We start from the raw sequence: 25,609 nt of genomic DNA, 5'->3' as shown, positions 1-25,609 counted from the left end.
ACACAGGAAGATCACTACACACTGACACACTGTACAGACACAGGGAGATCACTACACACTGACTCACACTGTACAGACACAGGGAGATCACTACACACTGACTCACACTGTACAGACACAGGGAGATCACTACACACTGACGCACACTGTACAGACACAGGGAGATCACTACACACTGACTCACACTGTACAGACACAGTGAGATCACTACACACTGACTCACACTGCTCACAGACACAGGAAGATCACTACACACTGACACACTGTACAGACACAGGGAGATCACTACACACTGACTCACACTGTACAGACACAGGGAGATCACTACACACTGACTCACACTGTACAGACACAGGGAGATCACTACACACTGACTCACACTGTACAGACACAGGGAGATCACTACACACTGACTCACACTGTACAGACACAGGGAGATCACTACACACTGACTCACACTGTACAGACACAGTGAGATCACTACACACTGACTCACACTGCTCACAGACACAGGAAGATCACTACACACTGACACACTGTACAGACACAGGGAGATCACTACACACTGACTCACACTGTACAGACACAGGGAGATCACTACACACTGACTCACACTGTACAGACACAGGGAGATCACTACACACTGACGCACACTGCTCATAGACACAGGGAGATCACTACACACTGACTCACACTGTACAGACACAGGGAGATCACTACACACTGACTCACACTGCTCATAGACACAGGGAGATCACTACACACTGACTCACACTGTACAGACACAGGGAGATCACTACACACTGACTCACACTGTACAGACACAGGGAGAGCACTACACACTGACTCACACTGTACAGACACAGGGAGATCACTACACACTGACTCACACTGTACAGACACAGGGAGATCACTACACACTGACTCACACTGTACAGACACAGGGAGATCACTACACACTGACTCACACTGTACAGACACAGTGAGATCACTACACACTGACTCACACTGCTCACAGACACAGGAAGATCACTACACACTGACACACTGTACAGACACAGGGAGATCACTACACACTGACTCACACTGTACAGACACAGGGAGATCACTACACACTGACTCACACTGTACAGAGACAGTTAGATCACTACACACTGACTCACAGTGCGGACAGAGAACAGGTAGACAGAAACAAAGCAAATCTCACGGAGAAAAGCAAATGTATGCTCACGCTGGGCACAGAACACAGAGACAGATTGTAACGTACTGTACACAGAGAGTATATGTAATACCCCTACAATCACTCTGTATGGACAGCATGATGTTTGTGTGAACCACTGATGTGAACACTGTATACAGAACGTGAGAACAGTGTACAGAGCATTGATAGAGAGATTATTCACACAGCACAGTGACTGTGTGTAACATCAGTGGACAGAGATGCTCCATGAAGTTTGGTCACATTTTACATAGCATATCATCGCTTATATGGGAGGGCATTATCTTATGGCGGTAGGAAGAAAGTATGGGGTGATGTCAAGGGTAAGCTCTTTAAATAGAATGATATCTGTGTGCCGCACTCCTCTGGGGGTGGTGAAACAGGCAGAGACACCAGGCACATTTAATAAACTCATAGATGGATGATAGAAAAATGGAGGACTATGGATACCTGATCTTTGAGAAGATTAAAAGGCTCAAAGAGCCTGCACTATGCTGTAAAGTTGCATGCTCTGTGCCCTCTGTTCTCATGCAGTGACGGTCACAGAAACTACACAGCACAGGGCTCAGGGTACACACACCACACACAGCCAGAGCGAAAACCCCGGGCCTCACCGTTCCAGTAGTTACAGACGGAGAAACGCTGCCCGAACTGTGAGTAGCAGAAGTGGTAGAGGTTGCTCTTCACGTACTTTGGAAAAAACCATTTCAGGTAATCAGTATCTGCCGGAGGGAGAGGAACTCGGTCATCACTTGCTTGTACACAGACCATCGACATGTCAGACCCAAACACCTGCTCAAGCTGCACCAGGCAGAAGGGGAGCAAACATCCCAGCAAGACAACGTGAAGTTCACCACCTTGGCAGGAAACATTCCTTTGAGGGCATCTTCAAGAAGTGATGCCTCAAGAAGGCACCATCCATCATGAAGGATCCTGCCCACTTCGCAGAGCCGGGGTACAGGGGCCTAGAAACAGCCATCTCCCTTCTGCCATCAGACTTCTGAATGCCCCATGAACCCACGCTATTCTGCTCCCTTTCTGCACAACTTACTTTTTATGTTATTGTAATTTACAGTAATTTTTTAATGGATTTCATTGTAAAGTTGCTGCAAAACAACAAAGTTCACAGCAAATGTCAGTGATATTACTAAACCTGGTTATTAATCACTCTCTGTTGGCACAGTGTTGACGACTGGCCACCTTTCCCATCTAAGAGAAGCCCCTGACACAGGAGAGAGAAAGGAGCAAATGCCCTCCTCAGGGATGCAGAATACCATCCTGATTGCGGCCGGAAGGCTTACACTCCAGAGGGTGGCCCTGTCTCTGTCCCTTACAGGTTCAGGGGACGACAGCCCAGGTTGCGGAGAAGCCCCCAGGGTAGGATTTGAACCAGTGGCTTTCTGACTGTGATGGAGGGCCGGGGGGGGGGGGGGCGGGGGTTATCAGCGGCACCAGAGTTGCTCGGCTGCTTCCTCCCTTCCCACAGTTCTCCTCGGCAAGCCCCCTCCATCCATGTCGCAGAGTTTGAGGGGGAAGGACACAGAACTTACCTCCGTACTGTCCGAGCAGAGGGGCTGACAAGGCGATCAGCGTCTGCACATTGTGGTCCGGCATGGTGGAGAGAATTCCCCGACAAATCAGGCCACCTACAGGAACAGAACAGAGGCACTGAGAGAGGCACGGGAACAGGAAGCAGGAGGAGGGATACAAATTGTCTGCAATTTAATTCAGCAACATGTACGGCACAGACACTGTGGGCCCATTAGTCTGGTCCCATGTACAGCACAGACACTGTGGGCCCATTGGCCTGATCCCATGTACGGCACAGACACTGTGGGCCCATTGGCCTGATCCCATGTACGGCACAGACACTGTGGGCCCATTGGCCTGATCCCATGTACAGCACAAACACTGTGGGCCCACTGGCCTGATCCCATGTACGGCACAGACACTGTGGGCCCATTGGCCTGATTCCTAATACAGCACAGACACTGTGGGCCCATTGGCCTGATCCCATGTACAGAATAGACACTGTGGGCCCAATGGCCTGATCCCATGTACAGCACAGACACTGTGGGCCCATTGGCCTGATCCCATGTACAGCACAAACACTGTGGGCCCATTGGCCTGGTCCCATGTACGACACAGACACTGTGGGCCCATTGGCCTGATCCCATGTACAGCACAGACACTGTGGGCCCATTGGCCTGATCCCATGTACGGCACAGACACTGTGGGCCCATTGGCCTGATCCCATGTACAGCACAGACACTGTGGGCCCATTGGCCTGATCCCATGTACGGCACAGACACTGTGGGCCCATTGGCCTGATCCCATGTACGGCATAGACACCGTGGGCCCATTGGCCTGATCCCATGTACGGCACAGACACCGTGGGCCCATTGGCCTGATCCCATGTACGGCACAGACACCGTGGGCCCATTGGCCTGGTCCCATGTACGGCACAGACACTGTGGGCCCATTGGCCTGATCCCATGTACGGCAGACACCGTGGGCCCATTGGCCTGGTCCCATGTACGGCACAGACACTGTGGGCCCATTGGCCTGGTCCCATGTACGGCACAGACACTGTGGGCCCATTGGCCTGATCCCATGTATGGCACAGACACTGTGGGCCCATTGGCCTGATCCCATGTACGGCACAGACACCGTGGGCCCATTGGCCTGGTCCCATGTACGGCACAGACACTGTGGGCCCATTGGCCTGATCCCATGTATGGCACAGACACCGTGGGCCCATTGGCCTGATCCCATGTATGGCACAGACACTGTGGGCCCATTGGCCTGATCCCATGTACTGAACAGACACTGTGGGCCCATTGGCCTGATCCCATGTATGGCACAGACACCGTGGGCCCATTGGCCTGATCCCATGTACGGCACAAACACTGTGGGCCGAATGGCCTGATCCCAGGTACAGCACAGACACTGTGGGCCGATTGGCCTGATCCATGCTGTACTGTTCTTCGTTCTACATTCTGGAACACCTCGTGATCATGTGTCGTCCACTTTATCTGCCGCGGGAGTTTTCAGCCATCATCTTGGCTCTGGACAAACTGAATGACACAATCACGGGTTTGAAGCAGCACATACTGACGCCTTCCCAATCATTTTGGGGGGATTTTAACCAGGCCAGCTTGAAAAAGTCTCCAAATAATGATCACCAACAAATCACTTGTGGAACCAAAGGAGCCAACACACTGGACCACTGTTACACTAGCATCAAGTGTCCACACTTTGGAAAGTCTGTACTTCTGCTCCCTGAGTATAGGCAGAGACTGCAGACCGCAGTACCAGTGGTGAGGACCAAGCAGGTATACACCGGGGGGCAGGGGAGCACTTGCAGGACTGCTTTGAGTTGGTGGACTGGACTGTATTCAGGGATTCATCTTTGATTCTGAACGAGTACACCACAGCTGTCACTGACTTCATTAAAACTTGTGCGGTTGAGGGTGTGCCTACAAGATCATACCCAAATCAAAGACCATGGATGAACCAGGAGGTTCATACTCCCCTGAGGGCTAGATCTGTGAGCTTCAAGCCTGGAGACCCAGGACTGCAGAAGACAAGGTATGACTTACAGAAGGCTATCTCAAGAATAAAAGAGGTTAGAGGTGGAATTGGACGCACTCTGGCAGGGTTTACAGGTCATTACCTCCTATCACGTGAAACCTAACATCATGAATGGCAGTGATGCCTCAATCCCAGATGAGCTCAATGCCATTTATGCTCTCTTTTGAAGGGCAGTATAAAGCTACAGCCAGGAGGGTCGCTGCAGCATCCAGTGACCCCGTGACCTCTCTCTCGCAGGCCAATGTCAAGCTGTCTTTCAAGATGGTGAACCGTCACAAGGCGACAAGCGTCGATGGAGTACCTGTTCAGGTTCTGTAAACATGTGTCGACCAATTGGCGTGTGTGTTCAAAGACATTTTCAATCTCTCACTGCTACAGTCGGAAGTTCCCACCTGCTTCAAAAGGGCAACAATTATACCGGGGGAGATCTCTTAACAACCGTCGTGCTCATACCTACTGCGACAAGGTGCTTTGAGAGTTTGGTTATGTCTGGAATCAACTCCTGCCAAAGCAAGGATCTGGACCCACTGCAATTTACCAGTCACCACAATAGGTCTACAACAGACACAATCTCATCAGCTCTTCACACAGTCTTGGATCACCTGGACAATACAAATAACTATGTCAGGGTGCTGTTTACCGACGACAGCTCAGCATTTAATACAATAATTCTTATAGATCTGATCAAAAAAACTCCAAAATCTGGGCCTCTGCACCTTTCTCTACCACTGGATCCTCAAATTTCTCACTGAAAGGCCACAGTTTGTGCAGATAACTGACAATCGACACTGACTCACCACAAGGGTGCGTGCGTAGCCCACCACTCTAGTCTCTCTACACCCATGACTGTGGCTCGGCACAGTTCAAATTCAATCTAAATTTGCTGACAACGCAACTATTTGTTGGCGAAATTTCAGCTGGTGGCCAGAGCCAGATGTACCGGCTGCTGGAGTGGTGTTGCATCAACAACCTTGCACAACGTCAGCAAGACTAAAGAAATGAATGCGAACTTCAGAAAGGGTAAGACAAGGGAACACACCGGTCCTCACAGAGGGCTCAGAAATGGAAAGCGTGAGCAATTTAAAGTTCAGCACCTGTGAGGATCTATTCTGGGCCCAACATATGGATGCAGCTACAAAAAAAAGGCACGACAGCGGCTATAATTGATTAGGAGTTTGAGCAGCTTTGGTATGTCACCATAGACACTCACAAATTTCTACCAATGTACCGTGGAGAGCGTTCTAACTGCACAACCGTCTGGTGTGGGGGGGGGGGGGGATTGCTACTGCACAGGATGGAAATAAGCTGCAAAAAGATGTTCAATGTTTTACACTTTATGCTCCACGTTTCATGCTCTGTGCTCTATGTCTTACGTTCCATTTTCTACAATTTCTATTTTCTGTTCTCGAAAGGACAGCAAAAAATGGCTACGCATTACAGTGAGGTTCAGAGCAAGCAGGACAATCTCTCAGCCCTCTGTGGGGCTGCAAGGCTCAGCTGGTCCAAAGGTGCTCGATACCTCCCTAAATGCACCGCTCTCAACTCAAAGGCCAGCATTCGTCCCGGCAGTGCATGGCCCGACTGGTCCGCAGATAGCGGGGTGAGTCTGGAGTTCCTCAAACATCAGCCTCACATTTTGAATCCATCTCCAGGATGCAGTTGTTTCCGGGGTAGCCCAGTTGGTTCAGTGTCAGATCGGTAAAGACCACAGCTCTCTAAAGTGTCCCATCACACCCTCCCAGGGCAGAGACAGAACATGGGTAAAGCCCTGCCTCCCCACAGGGCCAATACAGGATAGACACATTAATCTGTCCAATGGTGTCATGGTGGTTTAGCAGTTAGTGTAAACCTATAACTACGCAAGTGACCTGGGTTGAAATTCTGCTTCTGTCTGTAAGGAGTTTGCATGGTCACCTGCGATGAGATAGGTTTCCTCCAGGTGCCCTGGTTTCCTCCCACATTTCAAAGATGTTCAAAGTTCATTTAGAAACATAGAAAACCTACAACACAACACAGGCCCTTCAGCCCACAATGCTATGCCGAACATGTACTAACTTTAGAAATGACCTAGGGTTACCCATAGCCCTCTATTTTTCTAAGCTCCATGTACCTATCCAGCAGTCTCTTAAAACAGGGGTCACCAACTTTTTTTGCACTGCAGACCGGTTTAATATTGACAAAATTTTTGCGGACCAGCCGATGGGGGGGGGGGGGGGAGGGGTGTTAATCGCGACCAGAATATAGGTGATAAGTCAACTATAAGTCACTTATAAGTGGCTAATACACTCAATTTCGTTTCTAAAAGGGTTCATCTATAAATATTAAACAAACGGCGCATATTTTCATCACATGAATATAGTGATAAGTCATTTATAAGTCACTTATAAGTCAATAGCATCATAACATTTTAAGTAATGTTTGGATATTAAACACACAGCACATATTTTCCTCATATGAACATATAAACTTATTGCAACACGCCAGTATTGCTGAATCAGTGGGAGCCCTGGGCATTTCCCTGCAACAAGACGGTTCCATCGAGGGGTGATGGGAGACAGTGATACTCGAAGGGGGTTCCTTATGTCCAGTCTGTTCCGCAATTTAGTTTTCGTTGCATTAATTTCAGAAAACGCCCGCTTCGCAGAGATATGATGTTGGAAATGGAAGCAATGTTTTCAGTGTTTTTGTGGCTATCTCAGGATATTCAGCCGGCAGATATGTTATGTCAAACACACTTTTCAGCGCACCGTCACTTGCAAGCTCAAGGAGTTGATCTTCCCGCGCTGACACAGATGATTCACCGGGGACATTCACAAATGGGTCCCAGACCCATTCCTTTGCACGTCTTGGGTCGTTTGCGGTTGGGAAGAGCAGGGTGCTTGGACTCAAGGTGCCGAAGCAGTTTTGAGGGTTTGTTTGCCTCATTGGACAACTTGCCTCCACATATCACACACAGGGGGCTTGGAGCGTGCAAGTCACCAGTCATATTAAAGCCATAATTTATGTACGACTCTTCGTATTGTCTACTGAAGGAAGCTTTCCTTTTTTATTGCAGTCTCGGTCACAGATGTCTCTGTATTATCACCATCATCAGGCCTTTTATGTCCCCTACCACCTCTTCCAAAGAAACTCTCAAGTGACGTTTGTTTTTCACTCATCGAGTCGTTGTAGGTTAATGACCAACTGATGACCTCGAGTGCGTAATTACCTCGCGAGTTCAAGTTTAACAGTGGGCGTGACAGGGAATGAGGAAAGGTGCAGCTGACTCATATCGTTTCATATCGCCAAATCATATTGTGTCCTTTTGGCCCAGTAACACATGCTTTGCGGCCCAGTGGTTGAGGACCACTGTCTTAAAAGACCCATCATATCTGCCTCCATCACCGTCATCAGAAACCCATTCTATGCACTCACTGTTCTCTGCAAAAAAAATTTACCCCTGACATCTCCTCTGTACCTACTTCCAAGCACCTTAAGACAGTGCCCTCTTGTGTTACCCAATTAAGCCCTGGGAAAAAGCCTCTGACTATCCACACGATCAATGCCTCTCATCATCTTGTACACCTCTATCAGGTCACATCTCAGCCTCCGCGTCTCCAAAGGGAAAAGGCCGAGTTCACTCAACCTATTCTCATAAGGCATGCTCCCCAATCCAGGCAACATCCTTGTAAATCTCCTCTGCACCCTTTTTATAGTATCCACAATCTTCCTTTAGTGAGGTGACCAGAATGGAGCACAGTGGGGTCTGACCAGGGTCCTACATCGCTATGAACTCAATCCCACGGTTGATGAAGGCCAATGCACCATACGCCTTCTTAACCACAGAGTCAACCTGTGCACAGCTTTGAGTGTCCTATGGATTCGGACCCCGTGATCCCTCTGATCCTCTACACTGCCAAGAGTCTTACCATTAATACTATATTCTGCCATCATATTTGACCTACCACAATGAACCACGCATTTCTCAGCCCAGTTTTGCATCTGATTGATGTCCCACTGTAACCTCTGACAGCCCTTCACTTTATCCACAACACCCCGAACCTTTGTGTCATCAGCAAATTTATTAACCCATCCCTTGACTCCTCATCCAGGTCATTTATAAAAATCATGAAGAGAAGGGGTCCCAGAACAGATCCCTGAGGCACAAGATTGGTCACCAACCTCCATGCAGAATATGAACCACGTCTACAACCACACTTTGCCTTCTGTGGGCAAGCCAATTCTGGATCCACAAAGCAATGTCCCCTTGGATCCCATGCCTCCTTACTTTTTCAATAGTAAGGGACACCTTATCAAATGCCTTGCTGAAATCCATATACACCACATCTACAGCACTACCGTCATCAATGTGTTTAGTCACATCCTCAAAAAGTTCAATCAGGCTCATAAGGCACGACCTGCCTTTGACAAAGCCATGCTGACTATTTCTAATCATGTTATGTCTCTCCAAATGTCCATAAATCCTGCCTCTCAGGATCTTTTCCATCAACTTACCAATCACTGAAGTAAGACTCACTGGTCTATAATTTCCTGGGCTATCTCGACTCCCTTTCTTGAATAAGGGAATAACATCTGCAACCCTCCAATCCTCCGGAACCTCCCCCGTCCCTATTGATGATGCAAAGATCATTGCCAGAGGCTCAGCAATCTCCTCCCTCACGTCCCACAGGAGCCCCAGAGACTTATCCAACTTGATGCTTTCCAAGAGCTCCAGCGCATCCTCTTTCTTAATGTTTATCTGCTCAAGCTTTTCAATCCGCTGTCATCCCTAAAATCGCCAAGATTTCCATAGTTACTACTGAAGCAAAGTATTCATTAAGTACCTCCGCCATTTCCTCCGGTTCCATACACACTCATCTAGTGTCGCACTTGATAGGTCCTATTCTCTCACGTCTTATCCTCTTGCTCTTCACATGCTTGTAGAATGCCTTGGTGTTTTCCTTAATCCTGCTCACCAAGGCCTTCTCATGGCCCCTTCTGGCTCTCCTGATTTCATTCTTAAGCTCCTTCCTGCTCGCCTTATAATCTTCTAGATCTCTATAATTACCTAGTTTTTTGAACCTTTTGTAAGCTCTTCTTTTCTTCTTGACTAGATTTTCAACAACCTTTGTACACCATGGTTCCTGTACCCGACCATCCTTTCCCTGTCTCATTGGAACGTTCCTACGCAGAATCTACACAAATATCCCCTGAACATTTGCCACATTTGTGCCATTCAGTTCTCTGAGAACATCTGTTCCCAATTTATGCTTCCAAGTTCCTGCTTGATTTAGTATGTATACGTTATACAACCTCGACATCTGTTTCCTTGCAGCTAGCCACAACACAAAGAAACCTCAAAAACAAAACCCATTAAAGACCAAGTGCACAAAGAGAGATAAATCATGCAAAGAATAAAGGTACACAAAAAGTTTCAGAACTGAAATTTTGCTAAAGACATGAAGCTAGGAGTCACTGCAGCTCGAGCAGGCAACAGCCTTAGTTCATCACAAAGCTGAGTAAACTTAGCTAGACCACAGATGCGAAGCCAGGGATCACTGCAACCAGAGCCTCCATTCAGCTCAGAGCTGAATAGAGCCTCCATTCAGCTCAGAGCTGAATAAATGTCACAGAGCTGAGAGCAGAACAAGCATACCCGGCCCTTGCCTCCAGTCCCAACACCGTGACGCTTCCAGTCTGGCCTGGCGCTTAAGTCATCCAAACATCATGTCATTCTTCGCTCTCAACCTTCCCGATTCTGCCCGGTGCTTAAATCGATCAGATATCGGGACTTTCCGCACTCTCCGAAACACCACCACTCTGCTTCAGCCCGCCTCTGCCTTTGCACGCCTCAACCTGGCACCTCCGCCATCACTCACCACGCCATTATTAATAAAGTGTTGTTAATAGCTAATAGAGTATTTAATAGTTTTCTTAGTTTTGTTTTTTGCAGCCAACAAGTAGTCGCTGGGCATGACCAGAACCATGCTAAACTGAAAAGTTGATTGCTCACATGGATGTAATTGGGTGGCGTGGGCTCATTGGGCCAGAAGTGCCAATGCCAATGCCAATGCTTGGACCTTCCAGGGCAAGGACAGGCAACATGGGTTACACGCTCTTTCTCTTCTGCATGGAGTGGCTTTGTCCAAGTGAGCCCAAGAGATTTCCTCTGATCCCACACTGCCCCACTTCACCAATGAACTGTGCCTCAGGGCGGGTTGGATTGAATAATCCAGAGGCCTGACTTCACTCAAAACAAACGGCTCAGTCAATAACATACAAGGATTACTGATATCACTCCATCAGCCAAGGGGTTGGGGGGCAGACAAGGGAGTCACTTACCAGGTGCTCGACTAAACCTGCACCAGGATAAGTTCCTGACTAGATTAGAATGAATTCTCCGTGAAATCTAATAAGGTGAGACGAGCAACAGGATACAAGTTACAAATCTACGATCAAATTGTGGATTCCATATGTAACTGACCAGGAAACTGGCCATTGATCTCCATTTGAATATGTCGCAAAAGTTCAAAAGTTCCAAGTGAGTTTATTATCAAAGTATGCCACCATATATAACCCTGAGATCCATTTTCTAGCAGGCATACTCAATAAATCCAATAATCACAATGAAAATTGGGTCCGGCAAATTTCTATAGATGTACGGTGGAGCTCCTTCTGCCTGGACACATCACAATCTGGTATGGAAGTGCCAGTGCAGAGGATTGGTACAAAGCTGTAGAGGGCTTTAAACTCAGCCCGTTACATCATGGGCACGAGCTTCAAAAGCCTCAGGAAGTTGGCGTCCACTATTACAGACACCCAACTCCCAAGACAAGCTCCCTTCTCATTACTACCATCAGGGAGGAGGTACAGGAATCTGAAGACACATACTCAACATTTCAGGAGAAGTTTTTCACCTCTCTGTCCTCAGATCCATGAACAGCACATCATAATTCACCTTCTGCACTGTACATTTATCTTTTTTGTAACTTACATTTTTTAACATAACCCACTGTACTGCTGCTACAAAACAATAAATTTCAAACACATACAGTATGTCAGTGATTCTGTCCTGTGAACCGAGTGATTAAGGCTGCTGTGGAATGCACAGTATTTTTAAAGTCCAATCCTACCTTGGGAGTAACAGATCATGTGTACTCCATTGGCTGCATTTTGCATGATGGGGGAGATAGCTTGTTTGAAGCCTTCCACCTGACTCCATAGCGACTTCAGGCTCTGCGTCCGGTCGAACAGGTCAATGATAGTCACATTGGTTCCAGGATGTGACTGCGGAGAGACAGAGGCAGAGTTCATCATCGTAGTCGTACGTGCCCAGGAGACAAAAACAATGACAATTAACTTCCCGCAGTGACCATCAATGTGGGCTCTCCATTGTCCCAGTCCTTCAAAATGTTGCAAATATCAGAATTTTACAGCAGAAATATTGTATGTATGTCGTAGAGCACCACAGCACAACAGGCCCTTCAGCCCATGTAGTCCTGTAGGAAGTGGTCTTCTCCCTAATGCATCTTTATAATGACACATAGGGTACTACAGCACAGAAACAGGCCCTTCAGCCCATCCTATCCATGCCAATTTGTTGTGCCTATCACATCTACCTGCACCTGCAACATAGCCCTCCAAACCCAACCCATCCATCTTCCTATCCAAACTTCTCTTAAATGTTGCAACTGAATCCACATCAACCACTTCCGCTAGCAGCTTGTTCCAGACTCGAGCCCCCCTCTGAGTAAAGTACTTCCCCTTCGTCTGTGTCTTTAAATTTTACTTTTTTTTAAAATGTACAGCACAGTACAGATACAGTACAGTATCTGGCCCTTCTTGCACATTGAGCCCACACTGCTCACTTACACCCGTGTCACCTACTGACCCGTACATTGTTGGAACCTGTGAGGAAACTGGAGTACCCACAGGGTCACTCAGAGAATGCACTGACTCCTTAAAAGCAGAATGCAGCACAAAATATGTTTACATACATTCTTCGTACAAGTTACAATACACTATTAAAAATTTTACCCTTCACTTTACACCTATGACCTCTAGTTCTAGTCTCACCTAATCTAAGGGGCAGTAGCCTGTGTGTGTTCATCCTAGCTATACCAATCAGAATTCTGTATATATTTCAAAGTAATTTTATTATCAATGAATGTATAAATTATACAGGAAGGCAATTATTCCTTTGAAATAATTCTGTAAACCTCTATCAGATCTCCCCTCATTCTCCTGCACTCCAAGGAATAAAGTTACATGCAGGCCTCTGAACAGCTGCCAAGATGTGGTCTACAAATTATCACAGGATATAGAAAATGCATGTCAAAAGGGTAATGTTACAATAGAGAATTTGGAGAATGCCTGTGAGATGGCTTTTAGAGCAGCTTGTGGTTGTGTCTACCAGAGGGTCAGCTATTCTGGATTGGGTGTCGTGTAATGAACTGGATTTGATTAGGGAGCTTAAAGTAACCCTTAGGAGACAGTGATCTTCATATGATGGAATTCACCCTGCAATTTGAGAGGGAGAAGCTAAAGTCAAATGTATCAGAATTATAGTGGAGTAAAAGGAATTAACAAGGCTTGAGAGAGGAGCTGGCCAAAGTTGACTGGAAAGGAACACTAGCAGGGATGATGGCAAAGCAGCAATGGCTGGAGTTTCTGGGAGCAATTCCAAAAGCACAGGATATATACATCCCCAAGAGGAAAAAGAGTTCTAAAGACAGGATGACACAACCATGGCTAACAAGAAAAGTCAAAGCCAACATAAAAACAGAAGAGGAAGCATACAAAAGAGCAAAAATCAGTGGGAATTTAGAGGACTGGGAAGCTTTTAAAAACAAGAGAAGGCAACTAAAAAAGCTATAAGGAGGGAAGAGATGAAATATGAAGGTAAGATAGCCAATAATATAAAAAGAGGGTAATAAAAGATTTTTCAGATATTTGAAAAGTAAAAGAAAGGTAGAAGTAGATGTTGGACCACTGGAGTGGTAGTAATTGGGGAACAGAGATGAGGAAGTCGTCTGCACCTTGGATCTTTAGCCAATAGGTGGTGAATCTGTGGAATTCTTTGGCATAGGTGACTGTGGAGGCCAGGTCATTGAGTGTATTTAAGGCGGAGGTTGATAGATTCTTGAGAAGTCACTGCGTGGAAGGTTATGGGGAGAAGGCAAGAGAATGGGGTTGAGAGGGAAATGACTAAGCCATGGTCAAATGGTGCAGCAGACTAGATGGGCCAAATGGCCTAATTCTGACCCTGTATCTATGGTCTTATTTCCATAAAACTTCAGCTCATTGGAGCAGCCGCATAATTTGGCCCAAATGTCCTGATCCTGATGTGTCCCCAATTAAACTGAATCCCTGGTATATTCTTATTGTATTTCATTGTTATGCTGCCAGAACACAACAAATTTCATTACTCAGTATCCTTTTTAATGAAGGCCAATGAGTCAAAAGCTCTGCCCACCACCTGTGACGCCACCTCCATCCTCCAAGAGGACCACCTCCTTACTGTGGTTCGGAGGCTTGCATACCTCAATGACCAGAAAGTAATGCTGCTGGAGTCCTGACTTAATGCCTCAGCTCTTCGAAAGGTCACCCATGGCAAACAGGTCAAAGGGTAGAGGCCAGACTAAGAGCACTCCATTGGTCCTCCAGTTTTGGGGTTCAGCTCAGGGCTAACAAGCCCGACCGGTCAAACAAAACTGTTATGGAAACAGCAACAAGAGGTCCTTCCATATCCGAGTGGCCAAGGACAGAGAGATGGAGGACCGTCATTGCTGCCCTAAACACCAGCGGCATAACGAGCCGTAACTTACCACCTTTCATCAACCCACAGTTCCCCAAGCAAGTTACGGGTAGCAGACGATACGTGTTTGTGGTTGCTTTGCAGCCACAGCCAGTCAGAGGGGGTTTCCTGAACCTTCAGCCTGATACACTCACAGCAAAACTGAAAAGTGTTTGAGATCGAAACAACACTGCGCTCGCTTCTGACAGACGCACGAAAACTCTTCAACAATTCGTGCTTTCACCGCTCAGTGTGTGCTGGTGGTTCGTTACTGCTTTAGAAATCTCAAGCCAACACATTGCACCCAGTCCTGAGCCCCACACGACTGGGAGAAGGTGTCGAGGGGTTTTACAGCGAAGGTGCCACTGAAGGGATTCACACACCACAGGAGTCGTTCACCTCACACCCAGGGAATGGTTTTAGTGCAGGAACTCAAAATCTTGCTAGCTTTCGTCAAAGTCAAGTTTGCTGCAGTAAGCACCTGCCACAAAGAAAACCTCACCTGCATAACTCGCCTACATAAACAACATTCACAAGACAAAATATAAAGTAAACAAAGCAGGATGCTGACAGGAAGGAAGAGAATCAGAACATCAAAGTCCATATTAGTGCAATGTGAGGGAGCGCCCAAGCTGGGCGCCGTCGATTCTGTTATGGTTACCATCCCATAGATTTATTATGCCCGCAAGAAAATGAATCTCAGTGTTGTATATGGTGACATATATGAAGTTCGATAATAAATTTACTATGAACGTTGAGAAGGCAAGAGACTGAGAGGGAAAATGGGTGGCATTATCTAATTATTCTCTCGTGGTTTATAGTCTCATTACCAGTTTTTTTTCCCCAACCTCGGTCCCGGACAGATCAAGGGTTAAATTGCTGCTGGTAACGTTATTGACCACCCCTTTGCAATGACCACAAGTCGCCACGAAGAGATGAGTGATGACAGGAGCGGCCAAACCACTTGAACAAGGTCCATTGCTCTCCCCAAGCACGTGATAGTCACTAACACAGGGCCGGAGGGGGTGGGGGGGGGGGGAAGAGGCCCCATCACACTCTGTCAAATACAATCAGGGCCGAGGAGCCACATGAGCTCCAAACTTCGCGGGGAGGGTGGAGAGAAAGAAATCAGGTGTCCGGGTCGGGTATGGCGGGGGTGGTGGCACAGGAGGCCGAAGAGCGGGGTTGACAGGGAAGATCTATCAGGATCAGGCTTGATGGGCCGAATGGACTATTATTGCTCCTATATCCCCGGAGGCAGAGACCAGTCAGGGCCCCATATTAGCAGGGGAAGAGGAGGGGCTTTCATTCAGGGATCGAGCCATTTACTCGCCCGCCCCGTAAAATTACAAATTATCTCTGATTATTTTGTCCCTACCCACCCCGCAGTTCATGAAGACTGCTAACAGTAATGTTTTTAAAAGTCCATTATCGCATCTTGGCGCAATACTTGGTGAAGTCAGTGAAGGTCGCTCTGACTGATGCCTGGTAAGCGGCGTGCAAAGAGGTAGGGCGAGAGAGGGGCAGAGGGAGAGAGAGGGGGGGAGAAAACACTGACCTCTCCCTCCCACCTTATGACAGAGTCTCTACCCTGACCCAGCCAAGCAGGACCGCAGAAACTTGCAGGTTAAGTGCCCAATCGGATTCTGTTTAACCCGATGAAAGGTCTCGGCCCGAAACGTCGCCTGTTTATTCCCGCCTCCAGGATGCCCTCCCGACAAACTGAGTTCCTCTAGCATTTTGTACGTTGGTCTGTGTAACCCGAAACCTCTCCTCCCTTCATGCCTCCAGAGCGGAGAGATCGATTTCCCAACCCGCCCGGTTCCAGCCATTCGGCGGCAGGGATCAAACACCTAGAAACTGAAAGGCAGGGGGGGAAAGGTAAGGAAGTCTTACCTGGTTGATGTAAGTTTGGAGCGTCAGCAGGTCCCCGGGGCTGTCGAACAAGCCGTGCACCACGATCACCGGCTTGTAGCTCCGGGTAACTTGCAGTGCGATGGCGACAGAAGCCGCCAGCAGCAGCCGAGGGAACATGCTTGCCTCTGCGCCAGGTTCTCGGACCTCTGGAAACGCCGCGGCCGCCTGCTGCGCCTGGCTGTCCGGCGACCACACTCGGCCCGACCCGCTCAGACGATGCGCGGCGCCCAACTCCCGTCCATCCGCGCCCGCTCCCCGCACCGGGCTTTTGCGACCCTGTGGCTCAGCTGATGATAGCGACGAGATAGAGGAATGTCACATCCGGTTTCCCTCGCGACCGTGGAGGCGTCCTTGCCAACGGCTGAGACCACTTCCTGTCCCGACCGGCGGGGCTGGAGCGGGGCACGGCGGCGTCGTGTTCACGTCGAGTCTTGTCCAACACCCACAGATGCTGCCTGACATCTGCGGGCTGCTCCCAGCACATCCCGAGAACGCAGAGAGTGGCGAGTGCGTGGATGCACTGCCAGCCACGGTGGCAGAGACGGATACGATAGGGCCTTTTAAGAGACTCTTAGATAGGTACACGGAACTTAGAAAACAGAGGGCTATGCGGTAGGGAAATTCCAGACAGTTTTTAAGAGTAGGTTACGTGGTCGGCACAACATTGTGGGCCGAAGGGTCTGTAATATATTATAGGTTTCTATGTTATACAATTGGATTTGCATCTGAGCGGAAGCTTTGGAAACAGTACAGAGATGGTTTATCTGGATTTGAGGGGAGGAATTAGGGTTTGCCCAACTTCTTATAACTCATCAAATTTCTGAACAATGAATCCATGAATACATTTTTTGCACAGCTGGTTTAATTTTAATATAAATTTCACTGCACGTTTCAATGTACACGTGATAAATAACCGTGTCTCGGAATGCGATCTCCGGAGTTCTGTGATGTGCTCTGGAATGGTGCCTCTCATTCCCTCCACCCGCCGCCCCTGCCTGGCTTGGCATAGCAAAGGGGCATTTTAAAGTGGGATAAAGCCACTCCACTGAAATACTTTACCTCTCAGCCAAGCACTTCTAAAAGCCTGAAGGTGTGTGCCAAGCAACAGTCAATCTCACCTGGTCCCACAACACTACCTCTCTGGTCAAGAAAGCACAGCAGTGTCTCCACTTCCTAAAGAGATTGAGGTGAGTGTGCCCCCCTCCCACTGCCATATTAACTAAATACCATCAAAAGTGTCCCAAACATCTGCATCAACATCTGGTATGGGAATTGTGAGGAATCTGACTGTAATTCTCTATAAAGGATAGTGAGAGCCAATGGGGTCTCTCTTTCACCTGTTAGAAACATCTTTCAGCAGTGCTGTGTACGCAGGGCCCTTAGCATTGTCAATGATCCCTCCCATCTGTCCGACAATCTCTTCAGTCCCCTACCATCAGGCAGGAGGTACTGTAGCATTAGGACAAAAGTTGTTAGGATAGGAAACAACTTCTCCCAGACCATAAGACTTCTGAACTCTCTGCCACTGCCCAGGCTTCATTATATGGAGCACCAGTAGTGTTAATACTGTTTACTTTTTAACTTTTAACATCTTATGTTTTCATATACATAAAAACAGGATCAGGCCCTTTACCGACTGCTAGGTCTCGGAGGGGTACAGCCTTCAGCACTCGCGTGTGCATGCCCACTGCACTGTGCTTCATTAGGACAAGAGAACTCTTACATTGCAAGGTTCTCTAATGCAATAAAGCTGGAGAATTCCAGAAGATTGGGCAGCATTTTTCAAAGAGCATGGAGGTTACAGTAACAGCAACCCAGGTTCAATTTTTTTCCATTGTCTATAAGGAGTTTGTATGGTCTCCCCGTGACAACGTTTCTTTCCTCCAGGTGCTCCAGCTTCCTGTCACACTTCAAAGACGTATGGGTTAGACTGTTCATTGGTCACTGTAAATGAGGCGAGGGTTAAGCCAGGGGTTGCTGAGTGGCATGGCTTCAAGGGCCAGAGGGACTTATTCCACGCTCTACCCCAATAACTAAATAACTAAATTTATTATCAAAGTACATACATGTTTAAATGTTCCTATGACAAATAAATCTGATGTTTATGTATTACCTTTGCTGGCCAGTAGTTAGTGGCATCAGCACCGGAGTTCGAGGTGAGTGGTCCCGGGTTCGAATCTGGCCAGCCCCTTGCACATTTCCCATCCCTGAAGACCCCGGGCTCTGTTACTGCTGATGTGTTCCAGTGCACACCCAATTAATTAAGGCAAGGTTAATGAAAGGCATGGGTCAGATGAAAGTGGCTTCACTACCCTCTACGCCTTAGCCCACATAGCTTGCCACACTACACTCACAATCTTATCCCTCCCAGTGCCACACATACAATGCCGACAATTACCCTTAAACCTCATCCTAATCCAAGGGTCTACTGACCCCAACCAACCCTAAACACACCCCGACTAATGCTGGCCACACCCCCACAAGCCTGCTGACTGTGTAAGGAGAAGGAAGAAAGGTTAGGTCAAGATGAGGTTATGGAGTACAGTGTGGTGAGCTATGTGAGGCTGTGGTTCAGCATTCAGCTAGCAACTTGGCCTTGTATAGAACAGACTAATGAAAAGGAAACAGCAAAAGTGTCACCCTATACACCACAAGGCGCATAAAGAACAACAACATACTATCTTGAGATTAATTTCCTTGCAGACATTTACAGTAAAATAAATAATTTATGAAAACTCTACATAAACAAAGACTGACAAGCAACGCGCAGAAGACAAAGTGTGCAAGTAAGCTAATACTGAGAGCATGAATTGTAAGGCCTCCTCGAAAGTGTGTCTGTAGGTCCTGGAACCGGTTCAGAGCTGGGCTGAGGGAAGTTTTCCTGTCCAGTTCAGGAGCCCGATGGTTGCAGGATAATAACTGATCCTGAATCCGGTGGTGGGGAGGGGTGACCCAAGGCTCCTGCCCCTGTACCTCCTGTGAGAAGGGAGTGGGGGGTAGGGTTGGGCGCTGATGATGGACGCTGCTGTCTTGCGGCAGCGCTCGATGTAAGTGCACTCAGTGGTGGGGAGGGCTTTGCTTGTGCCTGCATCCACTGCTTTTTGTTGAATTTTCCATTCCTGGGCATCGTTTCTACCATGTCGGAATACTCTCCAGACTGCACCTGGACCAGAGGGCTCAACCTCGAAATGCAAGGATGTCTCTCTAGAAGAGAGATGAGGAGGAATTTCTTTAGCTGAAGGGTAGTGAGTCGGTGGAATTCATTGCCACAGATGGTTGTGAAGGCTAAGTAATTGTTTAAAGTGGAGGGTAATAAATTCTCGATTTGTAAGGGCATAAAATGTGGAGAGAAGGCAGGAGGATGGAGTTGGGAGGGGAAATAAATAAGCCTCAATTGAAAGTTAGAGCAGACTCGATAGGTCGAGTGGCCTAATTCTGCTCCTGTGCTTCATGGCCTTATCATGTTGTGGTGAACTACATATACCTGTCTGGACACGCACCCCCCCCCCCCCCCCCAACCACTGACTGCTCCTGTGGCTCCTCCCACATACTGTGGCTCCTCCCACTGACCGTGGCTCCTCCCACAGACTATGGCTCCTCCCACTGACCACGGCTCCTCCCACAGACCCCAGTATAAAGGCGATTGGAGACACCGCCCCAGCCTCCAGGATGTAGTATGGTGGTCACTTGCTGCTTGTTCTTTCTTCCAGCCAACAAAAGCCGATATCTCGCCTCACCTCTCCGAGAGTTATTGATGGTGCATCACATGTCTGATCAACAAAGTAATCAGTGATAGAGAAGGTGAGAAACTGAGCTGAAGTCTGTTGCCTTTGCAAGAGCTCCAGTTCTGCCTGGCCGAGGGTAATTAACTCAACAATGGGAAAGGTTTGCAGCTCACACTGACAAAACTTGACCTTTCATTTTCCTTTCTTTAGGGGAAGTGAATTAGTGGTACAATCCGATCCAAACTGTAAACTGATTTGGAAGAAGTGAGAACAATGAAATTAGAACAACACACACAAAATGCTGGTGGAACACAGCAGACCAGGCAGCATCTATAGGGAGAAACACTGTCGACGTTTCAGGCCGAGACTCTTCTCCCCCTCCCCCATCTCTCTCTCTCTCTCCCCCTCTTCCCTCCCCATCTCTCTCTCTCCCCCCTCCCCTCCCCATCTCTCTCTCTCTCTCTCCCTCTCCCCCTCCCCCCATCTCTCTCTCCTCTCCGCTCTCCCATACACACTGTGGTGAACTACATATACCTGTCTGGACATGCCCCCCACCCCCCCGCTGACTGCTCCTGTGGCTCCTCCCACAGACCCCTGTATAAAGGTGATTGGGGCCTGAGCCCTGCCTCTCAGTCTCCAGGATGTAGCATAGTGGTCAATTGCTGCTTGTTCTTTCTTCCAGCCCATAAAAGCTGATATCTCGTCTCATGTCTCAGAGAGTTATTGATGGTGCATCACACACACCCCGCAATATATAAATGTTTGTGCTGTTGAGTATCTCTCACTCTGTCTGTTTCTCTCTAACTATACCTCTCACTCTCCCTCCCCCCTCTCTCTTTGTCTCTCTCTCTCTCTCTCTCTCTCTCTCTGTGTCTATCCCTTTCTGTCACCTCCTGTCTGCCTGTCTACCTCTCAGTCTCTCTTTCTCATTCTGTCTCTTCCCCTCTCTCTATCTACTCCCCTCATTTTCAGACTGGTGTTTCAGCCTGGCTTAGAGCCCCCCTCCCACCGCCTCTTTCCCAGCCTGGTAATAAACCTTCGTCCACTGTGCCTGCTTGGTCCACTGAGTCCCTTAGGAGACTGTGAAATCTCGAGATCATTAAGTTGATTTAAAAGTACACTGCTTAAAGGGAAATCACAGGCTGCAGACCGTGATCCACAAGACGTATACTTAGGTGTTGTATGTAGCCTGCAGAACATCACCAAGGTTCATCAGCGCAATCATGCAAGTCATTTTGGATTGGCAACGACACCTCCACAGTCTCCATCAGCACAGATACTGCATCATGCTGAGTGCTTAACCTCCTGTTCCAGCTGTTTGACACTTATTACCGTCTGGCTAAGCACAGCTCCAATGCCGTATTCAAGTTCGCTGTCATAGGTGGTGATGAATCAGCATAAGGGAGGGAGGTTGAATATCTGGCTGAGTGGTGCCAATAAGAACAACTTATTTGTCAATGTCAACAAGACCATGGAGCTGATTATCAACTTCTGGAGAGGGAAACCTGAGGTCCATGAGTCAGTCCTCATCAGAGGGTCAAAGCTGGAGGGGTCAGCAACTTTAAATTCCTTGTTGTTATTATTTTGGAAAACCTGTCCTAGGCCCAGCATGTACCTACAATTACGAAGAAAGCATGGCAGTGCCTCTACATCCTTAGAAGATTGCGAAGATTCAGCGTGATGTAGCATGATTCAGCAAACTTTGACAAACTTTTATGGAAGTGTGGTATTGACTAGCTCAGGCATGGGCAAACTACGGCCTGGGGGCCATATGCGGCCCATTAAGCTTTTTAATCCGGCCCGCAGAACTTGATGAAATTATATTAATAAACCTTGTTAACATTTTTCCCCGCAATTCTGGCGTTTTCCCAATAGATGACGCACTCTATATACATTGACCTTTGTTGAGGTGAAACGTATTACATCACATTTGCGCTTTACTCTTTGTTCAGCTCGACCTATTTGTGTGAACAGGCGTTCAGCGTCATGAACATCAACAAAGCCAGCTACAGATCCAAGTTAACTGAACAACAGCTCAGATCCATCCTGAGAATCGCCACAACAAAACTAAATCCAGACTTTGATGCGCTGGCTAAAAAGGGAGACCAACAACACTGTTCCCACTGAAATTAAAAATAAGTTTCTTCGTTGTGTTATGTAAAAAGTGCATTTGAAAATATTTTTTTCAATAAGCCTTACATGTTACATGTCATTTCTGTTAAGTGATGGACATGAGTAGTGTGCAGGTGCACGTACGTTCTCAAAATAAAAAATGCACTCCAGATCGAATAACGCGCTCCGCATACTGGCGCGCTGTCACTGTTCTGTCCTTGTGCTGGTCGTTGTTGAGTTTTGGCACAGGGGACAATTGAATAAGAAGGAGCAGGACAAGTAGACCTGCATCTCCTACCGTTTTTGAAATAACGACAGTCAGGAGGAGAGTGATGATGATAATATCTTGAAGGATAACAGAATTTTCAGTGATTTAAAATAATAATTGTTACTATTAAAAAAAGCTGTATTTTATTCATTTAATTTTCAGTGATTTAAAAGTCATTTCAATAAATAGCTAAATACCATGGGACTTCAAAGACAGATATTTTGTTGTAATGCATTTGTTCATTTTCAATTGAAATTAAAGCACATGTTTTCTACATATCCCATGATATTTTATTTTCTCTTATGAGGTGTATTACCAAAACACTCCGTCCATCTGCTCCTGGTCCGGCCCCCCTGTCAAATTTTAGAACACTTTGTGGCCCACAAGTCAAAAAGTTTGCCCACCCCTGGACTAGCTGCATCACAGCCTGGTATAAAATCATAAAACATAAAATCCTACAAAAAGTAGTGAATACAGCCCAGTCCATCAAAGCCCACCATTGAGCACAGTTAGTTAAAGTCTGTCCCGCGCCAGTTTCCGTGGTGTGAAGCGACTGAGAGTACAAGATTCCAGTCAGACACCAGTCTATCACGACTGGTTAACCCCCAGCATTTTCAGCTGGGTGGACTGGTGCCTTGCACAACACACTGGCTCAGCTGGGGCTCGAACTCATAACCTTCAGATCACTAATCCAATACCTTAACCACTTGGCCACATGCCACACATTGAGCTCATCCACATGAAATGCTATTGCAGGAAAGCAGCATCCAATGTTAGGGATTCTCACCACCCAGGATATGCTCTCTTTTCATTGCTGCCACCAGTAAGAAGGTACAGAAGCTTCAGGACTCAACCACCAGGTTCAGGGACAATTATTACCTCTCAACCATTGGACTGTTGAAGCAGAACTTCACTCAACTTCACTTGCCCCATCACTGAACTGTTTCCACAATCTATGGACTCACTTTCAAGGACTCTTCATCTCATGTTCTTGATATTTATTTCTTACTTATTTATAGATTATTATTTCTTTCTTTTTGTATTGGCACTGCTTGTTGTGTTTTGCACACTGGTTGATTGCCCAGTGGGTGCAGTATGTCATTGATTCCTTAATGATTATTATTCTATTAAGGATTTATTGAGAAACAATAAATACAGGTCCTTTGGCCCACAATGCTGTGCTGAACAGGTATTTACTTTAGAAAATACCAAGGGTTACCCATAGCCCTCTATTTTCCTAAGCTCCATGTACCTGTCCAGGAGCCTCTTAAAAGACCCTATTGTAGCCGCCTCCACCACCATCGCCAGCTGCCCATTCCACGCACTCACCACTCTCTGCGTAAAAAACTTACCCCTGACATCTCCTCTGTACCTACTTCCAAGCACCTTAAACCTGTGCCCACAAGAAAATGAACCTCGGGGTTGAATGTGGTGACATATATGTACTCTGATAATAAATTTACTTTGTTTTTCTTACTGTGATTTACAATTTTAATATTATGTATTGCAATGTATTCCAGCAGCAAAACAACAAATTTTTACGACATACGCCGGTGATATTAAACTTGATTCTGATTCTCAGCTTGAAGTAATTTTAGTGTAAAGTGACCAAAGTGGTCAGAGTGTTGATAAACGGTGGCAATTATGAATTTTCCTGAAGTCAAGTCCTAGAAGTGCTTGAAATCTGAAATAAATCAGGAAATTTTGGAATTTAGAAGGCAGGGCAGGCACTGTCTGGAGACAGAAATCGAAAACACATTTCAGATTGATGAGTTTTTATCAAATCTTTAGCCTTGTAGCATTTCTAACCTGGTGATCCCTACAGTGCAAGGTTCACACACTCTGGGAGGGAAAATGAACAGCATAAATCTGGCTATTCCAAACTTAACTTCATCTAACCCTGCTGATCAGAGAAAATACAGGTTCCTTTTGTGGTGTCGGAGTCTCACGGTAGTGGTGGTGCACGTGTGCCTCAAAGTCCAAGTAAATTTATTGTCAAATAATAAAAATATTATCAAGTAATAATAACAATAAATAAATAATCAATAAATATTGAAAACATGAGATGATTCATTAACAGCTTCTTCCCCTCTGATATCAGATTGAACCCATGAACACTACCTCACTACCTTTTTAAAGTCAACAAATTTCACGACATATGCCAGTGAGATTAACCCTGATTCTGAAGTGAGTGCGCAGGTTGTGGGTTTGGATTGAGAGTTAGGATTTATGAATGATGGCCCTCTGTAGTGTTCATAAAACATGTGCTCCAGGTGAGGCCTGAACTCACAACCTCGGCATTGCTCACTGTGCACTGCTGTATAAGTACCGCGCGCTAACCGATTGCGCCACTGGAGCCCTGACTGCCAGAGCCATCATTAAGGACCTCAGTTGCCCAGAAAATGCCCTCTTCTCTTTGTTACCATCAGGGAGATGGTACAAGAGCTTGAAAACACACACTCAACTTTTCAGAAACAGCTTCTCCCCCTCAGTTATCAGATTTCTGAATGGATAATGACCCTTGCAAACTAACCCAGTATTTTTCACTTTTTTGCACTATTTATTTAACTGTAAAATATTACTGTATATATATGAAATATATATAATACACTATTGCAGGAAAGCAGCATCAATCGTCAGTGACCCAGCCACACAGGACTCTTCTTGCTGCTGCCATCAGGAAGAAGGCACAGGAGCCTTAGGACCCACATCACCGAAAACAGTTATTACCCTCAACCATCAGGCTCTTGAACAAGAGGGGATAACTTCACTCAAATTCACTTTCCCCATCACTGAACTGTTCCCATAACCAACGTACTCACTTTCAAGGATCCTTCATCCCATGTTCTCAATATTTATTGCTTATTTATTATTTTTATTATTATTTCTTTTTGTATTTGCACACTGAACACCATGGTTGAATGTTCAAGTTGGTGTGGTCTTTCATTGATTCTATTGTATATGGTGACATATATGTTCTTTATTGACAAATTTACTTT

General features: G+C 46.8%; 1 protein-coding gene, 1 long non-coding RNA gene and 1 other non-coding gene across 3 annotated transcripts in view; 1 reads left to right on the top strand and 2 right to left on the bottom strand.

Annotated features, from left to right (window-relative positions):
* LOC132394710 (lysosomal thioesterase PPT2-A-like) overlaps positions 1 to 16,991 on the bottom strand; it is a 103,013-nt gene extending 86,022 nt beyond the window's left edge. Inside the window, exons 1-4 of the mRNA XM_059971094.1 lie at positions 16,485 to 16,991; positions 11,926 to 12,079; positions 2,770 to 2,865; positions 1,834 to 1,941 (exon numbers count right to left, since the gene is read on the bottom strand). Of these exons, the coding sequence (XP_059827077.1) occupies positions 1,834 to 1,941; positions 2,770 to 2,865; positions 11,926 to 12,079; positions 16,485 to 16,622 (496 nt within the window). The 5' untranslated portion in view covers positions 16,623 to 16,991. The remainder of the gene's footprint in view (positions 1 to 1,833; positions 1,942 to 2,769; positions 2,866 to 11,925; positions 12,080 to 16,484) is intronic.
* Positions 16,359 to 22,348, top strand: LOC132394711 (uncharacterized). The gene is made up of 3 exons (XR_009512406.1): positions 16,359 to 16,469; positions 20,216 to 20,306; positions 22,183 to 22,348. It is a non-coding gene; the product is annotated as an uncharacterized LOC132394711 (long non-coding RNA).
* A 2,527-nt stretch (positions 22,349 to 24,875) lies between these two features.
* Positions 24,876 to 24,968, bottom strand: trnai-uau (transfer RNA isoleucine (anticodon UAU)). Its single transcript is given in 2 exon segments — positions 24,876 to 24,911; positions 24,931 to 24,968. It is a non-coding gene; the product is annotated as a tRNA-Ile (tRNA).
* Positions 24,969 to 25,609: the final 641 nt, after the last annotated feature.

Source organism: Hypanus sabinus, chromosome 5 (assembly GCF_030144855.1).
Source record: "Hypanus sabinus isolate sHypSab1 chromosome 5, sHypSab1.hap1, whole genome shotgun sequence".
NCBI classification, from domain to species: domain Eukaryota; kingdom Metazoa; phylum Chordata; class Chondrichthyes; order Myliobatiformes; family Dasyatidae; genus Hypanus; species Hypanus sabinus.
This window is presented reverse-complemented; position numbering and strand designations above follow the sequence as displayed.